Source organism: Oncorhynchus mykiss, chromosome Y, assembly GCF_013265735.2.
Source record: "Oncorhynchus mykiss isolate Arlee chromosome Y, USDA_OmykA_1.1, whole genome shotgun sequence".
NCBI lineage: Eukaryota > Metazoa > Chordata > Actinopteri > Salmoniformes > Salmonidae > Oncorhynchus > Oncorhynchus mykiss.
In genome coordinates, this window is record NC_048593.1 from 24,309,152 (window position 1) to 24,321,603 (window position 12,452).

The window sequence follows — 12,452 nt, forward strand, 5'->3', positions numbered from 1 at the left end:
GCCTATTACACGCTCCCTCAAAACTTGAGACATCTGTGGCTTTGTATTGTCCCCAGCACAAGGTGCACCTGTGTAATGATCATGCTGTTTAATCAGCTTCTTGATATGCCACACCTGTCAGGTGGATGGATTATCTTGGCAAAGGAGAAATGCTCACTAACAAGGATGTAAACAAATTCATGCACAACATTTTTGAAAAATTAGCTTTTTGTGTATATGGAAAGTTTCTGGGATCTTTTATTTAATCTCATGAAAAATGGGACCAAGACTTCACATGTTCGATTGATATTTTTGTTCAGTATATATATATATACTGTATATACGGAATATCATTGTTTGAAGAGGGTAAAATGTGATACCTTTAGTCTCGTGGACATCTGAAAGCCCCGCGGTTTCTCTGTCTCTCCTCCCGGCCAGATGATCTTCCTCTGATTATTCATAACCACCTACATGGTCATGACACCATGATTAGAGGAGTGCTGACATAGTGTGTGGAGCTGATGAGAGCCAAGCACAGGGGAGTCCAATACTGAAGAGTCAGCTGCTTTAGCAACAGCTCAGCATCTAGCTAATAAAACCTGCTTTCTAACTACCATGCTTACTTCTTCATAGAGGTGTAATAGCAATAGACAGGAAGATCACAGTAAAAACAGAAATAATCACTGTTGCCATGAAGTTACCTGTGTTCCATTGTAAATCCCAACTTGAATGAGTCGACTCTTCTGGTAGTTGAGAATGCTGTAGTGAGCGTACTTCCTGTCGCCATCGTCATTGAATTCCACTCGTCCAGTGAGGCCCTCTGGGTACTTTGATGACATCAGAACCCTGAGCGAGAGGAGAAATTGAAGTAGATCTGAGTGTGAGAGTGTAGGGGAATAGGCAGAGTGAGAAAGTGTTTGTGTGTTGGTGTCTTCCTAAATTATACAAATGTACCTTTTGAAGAGGGGCCCGGTCTTCCAGATGTTGGTGTTTCCCACGCAGCCTCTGGGTGGCTCAGTAATGTTCTCCTTCTCAAAGAGCTCCTGGATGGACTGGGCCACCACGGCCACTGCGTCATTGATGTGGGCCGACTCGTTCTTGCCGTTGATGAGCTGGAGGCCAATGAGACCTGCTCACATCACACCAACAGCAAGCAGAACAAAGTAAATCAGTGACCTGCTAGACTACCAACCATCCGGATCCTTTTGCAATACACACACTAAAAACTTATAGGAACCTCTTGTTCAGCCATCACGAGGAAAGGTCCAACCGCAAGTTTTTGATCCAGCACCATCCTGTTGCTCTATTTGTGAAATTAATTTGGATCATCCAGCACTGGAATAAACAAGCACTGGAATAAACAAGCACTGGAAGTCTTTGAAGCATGAACTTCATCTTGATGGAAATTGATTTCGGATGTTCTTTTTTATTCCTTTCCGAGAAGAAGAGGCAACATGATCAGAGAGTAATAGCTAGATCAATATTTTGAGGTTGTTAGTGAACTTTGCCCAGCATGGGGGGAAAAAGAGTCCCTTGAAGTTGGATCGATTCAATTCTATCACCCACTTTATAGGGGTTAGGTTGGAAAATACCACAAGCAGAAAGCTATAGTGTATGTGTGGGACCAAACAAACATACATCAACTAGATTAGAGAATTCATGTACAAATTACATTAACAATCCAACTTCAGCTAAGTTTTCTTATTGCAACTGGTCCAGTAGTCTTGCAGACTCCTGAAAGAAGCCACAGAGGTGAGTTTAAGACAGCAACAGATGCTGAGACATGGACATGACTGACAAAGAATTATCTGCAGGGATCGGGGCATTGCCTTACGTTAGATAGCGCTACTAATCGTCTGCACTGAGGGACGAGCGTCACGTAGGAGTGACGCGACCTAACGTAAGACAATGGGCGTCAGGGGTGTTGGAGTGCCTAGGGGTTTACGCTTACGTTTGTGACCACAAAGTGACATATTACGTGAGACTTGTGCAGACTCCGGGACATAAGAAAGGACAGTTGTAGCTTACCATTCTATTTCAGTTACACTTCAATGTGGGGGTTGCAAAACACCCTTTATAAACTCATGAGAACCAAGCTATTAATATATCAGAATGGCACTATAAAGGCAGCAAGCGAAATTTTGGATAACCCAACATATATTTTTAGGAAACATACATGTACGAGTTAACCTATCAATAGTTCTGACTATAAATAAATAGGTTCGGAGACACAGGACTTAACACTGTGTTAACATTTGTTTAAGAGATTATAGTGTACATTTCTGTGACTCATTTAAAACCTTTAAACATAAAAAATGCTTAAACGTTTAAATGCTTAACACTCAACAAATAATCATACATAATACATTGTTAATAACGAGGCATTCTCGATATTATGGGTTTTCGCCCTATTCGTAGAGGTGAGATGAAAGGTGACCCCAGAAAAAGGCCAGCATTCTGAAGTGTTTTCCAAGTGGCTGCTGGGTAGCAGCGTACGGTACGTACCATCTGGTGCCTCACTCAGGGCTTTACCCGACATCTCCCGCTCTCCCACCAGCCACACGTAACCCGAGCCCGTCATGTTGAGGAAACGGGCAGCCTTGTAAACTGCAGCAGCGTCCTCTTCACTGAAAAGGGAGATGTTCAGTGACATAGACATGGTTACTTATCTTTAATTTAAATCATTGCAGTAAATCACTACTGTGTGACATTATGCCAGCATTTAGCAATAGAGGTGTAAACTATACCACTTTGAAGTGCAAAATGTAAGTCATTTTAAATCATGTTGTGGTCTAAATAGGAATAGTGAAAATGTACTTATGGGAGGGGCTTTTTGATGGGAGGGGCCTGATGGGACAAGTGGGAGGTGCTGTAAGAGGGTCTCACCTGGCGGAGAGGATGATGACGCGAGCCTCCAGCTCTTTGGCCTCTAGAAGCAGCGCAGTTAAGTTAGTCTCCTGGCTGAACTGGAGGACTTTCTCTGCCTGTGATTGGGGCACAAAATAAGTCAAGCCAACTACTTACCCCCACCTCAGAAACCATGCTGACTCTTTACCTGTTGTGCTCGATTTGGCAGATTTTGTTGAAAAAGGGAGAGAGGAAAAAAAGGAAAGCGATCCAGGGAAATCGGCTCAACTAAAAAAAAATTGGAGGGGGAAAATGTTTGCATTTTTCGCATGCAAACTGAGGGTAATCAAGGCTCCAAAGAAGGACGTGCATGTTAGGTAGGGGGGAGAAGAAGGTCAATGCAACCAGTAACTAAAAACAGGTAAAGAGGAATGACGGGGAAACTTTTCCCCCCAACAAAAAACTATTGAAAACTAGGGAGGTGCTACAAAACAAGAGGGGGTAGTAATCTGGGAAAGTGTTTGTCCCACACTACCGGATCTCCACAAAGGAATAGACTTGCAATCTCTTTTTTTTTCTTCTGAGAACATGCATTCCTTTATTTGAATGAAAAAATGAAAATGGTTGAAACGGAGCGCTGTTCATTTGTTAATGTTTATAGTCTTTCCATAACAAAATCATTGTTCAGTGAAATTATAGGGATAATGTCTCAAAGTACAAAGAAACACGTGCTACCAAGATAGGGGCATTTCTGGGTCGGCTGGTGACTGCTTGGGCTGGTTTCTAGTTGCTACGTTTGGAAAGTTGGTGGGCGGCGTGCATTGACCATGCAAATATACCTTTGGTCCTCGCTTGTTGTCATAGGACAGTTGGTCGAGGTTTTCATAGTTCCTTTTTTTATTCTGATGAGTAATGTGCACAGAGAAAATATGCAGACACAGAAGAATATTAAAAAACTGTTGAAAATGGATCGCAGTAAAGCATTCCAATAAATCTTCACTTTTCTGCTTCAAATTGGGATCCCTAACACTGGGGCTTGCAAAGTAAATCAAAGACAGCCACTGACAACTAGCAATCCTATTTAATGCTATGTCATATGACCTCATTCACAATCTTTCAAATACTACTCAAGACCCTCAAACCATTGTCCAGCATTGGTCCAGAAACAGTCATACTCTCTGTACAACTGTGAGATTGAGAGGGCTAAAATGTCTGTGTGTCAGCAATCCCAACAGGTAAACAGTCTGATTCTGCAAACTAATGGCCCTCAGGCTCTCTCCATTTTGAATTCCACTCAGTTCCTGTATATTGTGAAAGGAGCCGCAAGGCAGTCTCCTGCTTTGCCTTAGTCAGGGAGCCATTTTGCAGTGAAACACAGCATCTTCTGCTTGACAGACCTGCCTCCCCTGATGCCCGACCTTTCAGCTCAGACCGCAGGCAGGCAGAGCGCTCAGGATCTACGTCCTCCACATCCCAAATGCTACAGTGACTCTGCCACATTCGTTCATTATACTGCCTGACAAGCAAATCCAAAGTAAATCCCATTCTCCTCAATTGTATTCACGCTCACTCCATTGAACGGATTACAGATCTGTTATGCCTCAAATGTAATCTGAAGTTATTGTAGTCACTGCTGCTCTGTAAAACACTGCTCCCCTTCCAAATGTTGCATGCTATTGTGTCGTAGTGTTTCACGGTCAGTGCACAATCATAAATCATGGCATTACAAAACAAGTATTAATCAAACTGGAGTGAATGGGACTACAGTCTTCATTTAGAATATAAATAATCAAATTATGTATTGAGTCCCCAAACCCAAATCTATTTTTGTCCATTTCTTTCTCTAGCGCTCCACCATCTTGCAGCTGTCTCTGTGTGGCACTGCAATGCCTTGGTAAAAAGAACTGTCTAGATGACTGGCTTTGTTTTCCCAAAAGAGTTCTTTGGGTGCTCTATTTTTGCTACTTCATGCAAGCATGAATATTGTATGTTGTGTCGCTCATGTCAGTATTCTGACTGAATCCACTACAGGTAGAAGATTCTCGCTACCGGCTGTGGTATAGAACCCCATATAACTACTGTCCCTGTGACTTGTCACAGCAGCACAGCACATAAACCTGCAATTACAGTGTGAATAATCTGCACGATACGGAATATGAAATGTGAATAAATAGAATATTTATATTAAATGAGGAAATGACACAAACTCCCCAAATGTGGCAAACTCAGCATTTGCCAAACTAGCTGGCTGAGTAATTTCTTAAAACCACTGATAAAGAACACAGATACTTCCTTACAGCATCACATCACACTATCTACCATCCCAAGGATTCTGTGACATTGATAGATTAATTCAATCTGGTAACTGTAAATCTATCCAATTGTTGCTTATGGCATTATTTAAAAGAGAGAGTGAGAGACAGAGAGAGAGACAGAGAGAGAGACAGAGAAAGACAGAGAGACAGAGAGACAGAGAGAGAGAGAGAGAGAGAGAGAGAGAGAGAGAGAGCCAAGGTCAGACAAGATGGATTCCAAGAAGGAAGAAACATGTAGCTAGCGGTTAACCAACTATTATATAATCTAATGTAGGTATTTACCATAGAAAACACCACTTCAACACAGGTAAAGTCATTGTATGATCCAATAAAGTCAAAATCCTTTATAACAAGATGATTTATTGACAAAAAGTATACTTAGTAACTCCTAATCAATCTTGATCATGTTTGAGTGTGACTGATGAACCTCAACATGTTTGACATTTCACCTCTCCCTTCGGTGTGGATTATCGTGAGCATGTGTCTGTCACATGAACCGTTTCATCAGCCTCTGATTAAATTACTCTTCAAATCAGGACTCATTTCACTCCGTCACACAATTACAGGAAGGAGCCCTTGAGGGGAACAAACAGCGCAGTGTCAAAAAGTCTTAACCACATCCTGTCTTTTTAACAATATGTAAATTGGTCCTTCTCTTTTCCTTTAGGGAACATGATCTTTTAGGGCAGGGGTGTCAAACTCATTCCCCGGGGGGCCGAGTGTCGGCAGGTTTTTTTCACATTAAGAACAAAATAACCAGGTGAGGGGAGTTCCTTACTAATTACTGACCTTAATTAATCAATCAAGTACAGGGGTGGAGCGAAAACCCATTCCCTCCGTGGAATGAGTTTGACACATGTGTTCATCCCTGCTGTGTTTTAGGCTTTAGGTGGATCAGCACATTTAATGAGCTAGCTACCCAGCAACACAACCTCAGAGGTGACTCTGGGCTAAAGTAATGCTTATGGACAGTTTGTCACATGCCTGTCATTTCACTTGTATGGTCTCAGTGCATCATTTGACAAGGACACAATAAAAACCAAAGATATGTATTTCACCATCTTAGTCTCTTAGCACAGGACACGATGACCATCTGATATACTACTGTATGTCAACCATCCATCACATTACAAGTCTCCAAGTGAGCATTACACTGGATTTGTGAACTGCATCCCTTCCAAACAACATACATGTACCACAGCACAAATATTCATCAAGGATCTATGAACCATCATTCTGTTTGGGAGTCATTGATATTTTGCAAAGCCCCAGGTTAAAGTCCGCTATTTGGCTCCCGTTGTGGATTGACCCAGGAGAATTTGACTATGGTGAAAAGCAACATGAGATGAGTAAAAGATGTACTCAGATCAGAACACATTAGACGCTGTAGATGTCTCTAGCATTTTGATGTTAGCCAATGTTTACACAATGGTCAGTGAGAGATGTGTTCACACGACAGAAAGAAAAACAGTTATATACATAGAAGACCTTTGAGAGTTAAACAGAGAGTACACACACACACACACACACACACCCACACACACTGGGGGTCCGGCGAGCCCGAGCGTCTCACCTTTGTTTCCCTCTCCTCCAGTAGGGTCTCCAGTCTTTTCTGCGCGGCCCGCCCCTCGTGGTCATCGCTGACGATCAGGATGATGTGGTTCCATCGAAACTCTCGCATCATGTCGAACCACACGTGAGCCTGGTGGGAGTACGGGGGGACAGTCCGCAGAAAAGACAAGTGGATACTCTGGGGAGAAAGCAAAATAAGAAGAAGGAGTGCGAGGAAATTATTTGCTTGTTATCCACGGTTTTTCTGTTCTTTCTAACATATTCATGAGGCCTTTGCAGTTGTTCACAATCAAACAGAAATATCTTGTCCTTGCAGGACATTTGGAGCAGAATGTAATTTGTCCACAGCTATTTTGGTAGCTAGAGAAGAAGTGGAGTAGAATGTATGTCTCTCTTATTTGTTTAGATCCCCATGGTCTGCTCCATCATTCAGCTCTCCCCCCCTCCCTCTCCCTCTGTCCCTCTCCCTCCCTCTCTCTATCTCTCTTTCTCTCTCTCTTTCTCTCTGTCATTTGTCACCTTGTCGGAGTAGATGGACATGCGCGTGGTGAGGCCCACAACAGGGATGCGGTAGAAGCCTGCGGTGTAGGACACAGGCGTGGGGGTGAGGTGGTCGTTGGACTGGGGAGGATGACTCACGAGGATGGCATACACCTGCAGACACAAGTACGGGGATTAAAGAAAAACACACACCTGTAAAGAGAGGTGAAAGGATAATAAAGTGTATGGACTATTGATTCCTCACTGCGACATGGAAATGTCAAATCAGCTCTTTCCTCTTTTAAACCATCCTCAATTTTTCATTAGCATAATTGCTGCATGGTAGATGGTTATTCATTTGGCTCAAAGCTGAATGACACTTATCCTGGATGAAGTAGATAGATGCTCCTCAATGCAGCTCTACTAACTGTATATCGATTCTTAGATTAATAGGATTCTTTAGAAATGGAAAACTGATCCAACTGAGGGGGAAGACAAAACTGGCATGATATGCAGGCATGATGGTTAGTGTGTGCAGCCCGTATGGTTGGGCCTCTTTCATCCGAAGAGCGCTTCCAGGCATCTACCATACCATCTGTCATGGACCCTCTCTCGAGTGACTAACATGACCACAGAGCCAAGACCATCTCATTGAGTCTCTCACATGGTTAGGTCTCCATCTAGGCAGTTAGTAGGCACTGTTCCATGCATTTGACAAGTAAAGGTACATGTAGAACATTGGCACCTTTCTCATCCCTGCAGCCCTCTGAGATGATAGGATGGGACTCAGATATTGTGGAACGTAGGGAGCAAAGATATGTCAGCACATAACCATCTCTATCAATTACAACAATCATTACAATGAAGAGGACCGGGGACATTGGAATTGAGTGGAGGAATTAGGGAGAGACCTTTGTGTGTGTGTGTGTGTGTGTGTGTGTGTGTGTGTGTGTGTGTGTGTGTGTGTGTGTGTGTGTGTGTGTGTGTGTGTGTGTGTGTGTGTGTGTGTGTGTGTGTGTGGGTGTGTGTGTGTGTGTGTGTGTGTGTGTGTGTGTGTGTGTGTGTGTGTGTGTGAGAGAGAGAGAGAGAGAGAGAGAAAAAGGGATGGGGGAGGGGTGGTTCACGCCTCAGTTCTCTTCACTACATGATATTGCTGCTTTCAGAAGCAATGTAATGCTTAATGTGAATGGGATGGACGAGGGTTTTAGCAATGTGTTTCAGTGTTGAAACAAATCTCAAAGGGGTAACATCGCAATGCATAACTTATTAATGTTGTTTTCATTGTTAGGTTTAAATTGCACCAGTCGTATACACAAAAGATATTATGACCTAAAAAATAATCGCACTTGAAGTGAAAAACACAGTCATTTTTCGAGTCTAGAGCCAAAAACCATTGCCTTCCATACACTTGTGTGTCTCATTATTGATCTAGTAATAACATAAACCAGTTATAACTACCCATTTCTAATGATTAAATCATAAAATTTTCCATAATACAAACTAAACGCCCTTCTCAGTGACATAACGGCAAATGAACCAAGGCATGCACCCCAGCTGCTACCCCTGTGATGCTTTGATGGACGTGCCCATTGCGTACGTGGCCATGTTGGCCTCCTTTTAGGCAACATTTCGTCACATGGCACGAGCTGTGAAAATAGAAACTGCAGTAAAACTAATTTAAGGATGCATCACTCATTTCTCTCTTGGTTAGTTAGTTTGTTTGCAGTTCAGTGGATCTGCAGCTGTGTACACTGAAGTGAGTTGGCCTTTCATCCCCCACAAATCTGTGTGTTTTTGGCCCTTAGATAAGAAAAATCAGTCCATGGCTTTTAAAGGATATATTGATTGTCCAGTTCTAAATGATAAAGAATAACTTTTGTATAAGATTTATATTAACCCTTGAACACATTGCTTTGTCTGGATAATAGACTACAGATATGGGGATAGAGATTTAGCCACAGGCTCACTGCCCATTTTACTTTTAATGTTTGGCCTCAAGTTCTGGTTTGGTAGTTACTCATTATATTGGCTACTGTTTGTGTAACAACAACATATGGATATCCAACATACATAGGTAGAATTTCACTTCAGCTTCCATCTGTATTACCATATGTGATGGATCTCTTAAAGGCTTGGCTGCAGTTTCATTGTATTGTTATCATAGCCTAGGCTTGAAGAAATATTGTATATTAGAGTAACACAGTGTATATTTGCAAGAAACTGACTTTTTCCCTAATATACAGTCCCATTTTTAACCATATAAACTGTCCCATTTTTTTTTAAACAAAAAATCTAAACTGCAATACAACATTTGATATTGTTGCAATCAGCTCCCGAGCGACGCAGCAGTCTAAGGCACTGCATCTCAGTGCTAGCGGCGTTACTACAGACACCCTGATTCGAATCCAGGCTGTATCACAACCAGCCGTGATTGGGAGTCCCATAGGGCGGCGCACAATTGGCCCAGCGTCGTCTGGGTTAGGGTTTGGCAAACATGCTGACATGCTGTAGGTTGAGAGCTTCAAGTTCCTTGGTGTCCACATCACCAACAAACCAACATGGTCCAAGCACACCATGACAGTCGTGAAGCGGGCACGACAAAACCTATTCCCCATCAGGAGACTGAAAAGATTTGGCATGGGTCCTCAGATCCTCAAAAGGTTCTACAGCTGCACCATCGAGAGCATCCTGACTGGTTGCATCATATGGCAAATGCTCAGCCTCCGACCGCAAGGCACTACAGAGGGTAGTGCGAAAGGCCCAGTACATCACGGGGGCCAAGCTTCCTTCCGTCCAGGACCTCTATACCAGGCGGTGTCAGAGGAAGGCCCTAAAAATTGTCAAAGACTCCAGCCACCCTAGTCATAGACTGTTCTCGCTGCTACCACATGGCAAGAGGTACCGGAGTGCCAAGTCTAGGTCCAAGAGGCTTCTAAACAGCTTCTATCCCCAAGCCATAAGACTCCTGAACATCTAGTAAAATGGCTACCCAGACTATTCACATTGCCCCCCCCCCCCTCCACACCACTGCCACTCTCTGTTGCCATCTATGCATAGTCACTTTAATTAACTCTACCTACATGTACATACCACCTCAACTAACCGGTGCCCCACACATTGACTCTGTACAGGCACCCCCCTGTATATATTGTTATTTAATTTTTTACTGCTGGTCTTTAATTACTTGTTACTTTTATCTCTTATTCTTATCTGTATTTTTTTAAACTGCACTGTAGGTTAGGGGCTCGTAAGTAAGCATTTCACTGTAAGGTCTACACCTGTGATTAATAAAATTGGATTCACATTTTTTTTCATAAAGGATTCACTTTAAAACATACTTCCTTTTGAATAATTGTTTGACTACCTGTTTTGCCATGTATAAATAAATATGTTATTCAATGCGTTTCTATGCGCTAATAGCAGTAAGGCCAAATTAAATGTTTATTACAATCATTTTTTATATATATATATTTTATTTATACCTACAGGTCCCTGGTTCGAGCCCAGGTTGGGGCAAAGAGATGGATGGAAGCAACACTGTTACACATACCAAACGTTACATATCATACTCATTTGAGTGTCCCGGATTTACTGTTATGTTTGATCTATGAGATCAGGCAGGAAACAGGTGGCACATTGTTTCGCAGGCACTGAGGTTATAGTCTAGAATGATATGCTTAACTGGTTTGTTCATTGCAAATAAAGTGATCGTCACAATATATCGACCTCATCTGCCCAATTACTCACATCAGTCAGTTCCCTTGAAGCAGAAACGGGAAGATGCAACACACTAAAGAGGATGATTAATTTCCCCCCCAATAGTGGCCATAGGCTTCATACAAATGTTGGACAATTCTCTGAGCCCTCTAAATGATTTGGATTCATATGATTGACATTGAATAGATGGGCTATATATGTGCTAATGACTCATGTTATTAGGCTATTATCATTTAACACCAATGCTGGCACGCTGGCGCACTCCTGAGATACCTGGTTGGAGATGAGGTCCTCGCAGACGGAGAGAGCCATCTGGATAGCGTTGGGTTTGTGCGTTACGGAGATGGCGGTCAACTTGAATTTATCTCTCCCGTATATCTGGTTCGCCTGGGTCACTGCATCCTTAAAGACTTGCTCGTACCTCTTCTGGCTCAGGACGGCTCCGATGTTCACTATCTTCGGCTCGCAGCCAGCCCGCGCACAGGAGCACGAGAGGAACACCGCCAGCAGAAACAAACGCATCGTGTAAACGACCAAAACGCACAGTGGACCCCAGATCCGTCTCTCCCTCGTGTTGGCAGGTGGGCTTTCCCGGATTCTGGACTGCACTGTTCACCCGGTTACCACGACTTGAACCACCGTCCCGCTGGACAGTGTGGAAAATATGCACATTTGATTTAAGTGCAATGCGGAGGAATGTGCATGGTCAGGACCTTATCCGTTGTTGAACTATCTCCGCTGTTTCAGAAGCATTTCTTCAAAGATTATTATCTTCCTTTGCCTATTTCCCCCATTGTCTTTCTTCCAATGTCGATATAAACGAGTTAGAGCATATTTCGCGGGGTATGCGGCTCCCTTTGTGCACAGTATTATTGCTCTACCCGTCCTCTGTGCGCTCGGCGCGGGCTGTTCTGTGAGGTGATAATACTGACGCTATGCTCGGGGCTGAGCGGCTGTCCTTGGTGCTGACAGTTGTGCACGCGCAGTGGTGCGCGCCTCCGCGATCTATCTATGATTTCGCGTTGGCGTTCTTCTTCTAGAATGTCACAGGAAATGAATCAAAGGAAGCTAATCATCAACAACAAGTATTTTCAACATCTCAACAACAATGTTATTCACTATATGACAGGAATGGTAGTAGGCAGTTTAGATTATGAATAGGGCATCAAAGAAAAGCAAGACACAATTGGTGTGTGAGAACAACAATAATTGATCTCATTAAAAAAACATCACATGTGATGAAAAACGAATTATTTCTTAAAGTGTGAATATTGTGGGTTACTTTAGGTAGGATAAATAAATATTGCAGATGGTTGCTGCCATTGCAATGAAAATTGACACCTCAATAATCCAGTGACCCAACGATTCCAATATGTGAGATTTTTTCTCAAACAGTACTCCTATAATGCACGGAGTAGATGGACCCAACCCACTGGCCACACTGGTTGAATCAACGTTGTTTCCACGTCATCTCAATGAAATTACATTGAACCAACGTGCAATAGATGTTGAATTGATGTCTGTGCCCAGTTGGAAGCCTGC

General features: G+C 42.9%; 1 protein-coding gene across 15 annotated transcripts in view; it reads right to left on the reverse strand.

Annotated features, from left to right (window-relative positions):
* Positions 1-11,878, reverse strand: part of LOC110509851 (glutamate receptor ionotropic, NMDA 1) — a 29,069-nt gene extending 17,191 nt beyond the window's left edge. For 6 of the 15 annotated variants that reach the window (XM_021590999.2, XM_021591005.2, XM_021590996.2 and 3 more), the window contains exons 1-9: positions 11,184-11,878; positions 7,233-7,367; positions 6,715-6,891; positions 3,666-3,728; positions 2,866-2,963; positions 2,485-2,606; positions 934-1,108; positions 681-825; positions 360-446 (exon numbers count right to left, since the gene is read on the reverse strand). In XM_021590999.2, coding sequence (XP_021446674.1) covers positions 360-446; positions 681-825; positions 934-1,108; positions 2,485-2,606; positions 2,866-2,963; positions 3,666-3,728; positions 6,715-6,891; positions 7,233-7,367; positions 11,184-11,432 — 1,251 coding nt within the window. In that variant the 5' untranslated portion in view covers positions 11,433-11,878. The remainder of the gene's footprint in view (positions 1-359; positions 447-680; positions 826-933; positions 1,109-2,484; positions 2,607-2,865; positions 2,964-3,665; positions 3,729-6,714; positions 6,892-7,232; positions 7,368-11,183) is intronic. The other 9 variants (XM_021591010.2, XM_021591008.2, XM_021591009.2 and 6 more) reach the window with 7 other exon arrangements.
* Between the last annotated feature and the right edge of the window lie 574 nt (positions 11,879-12,452).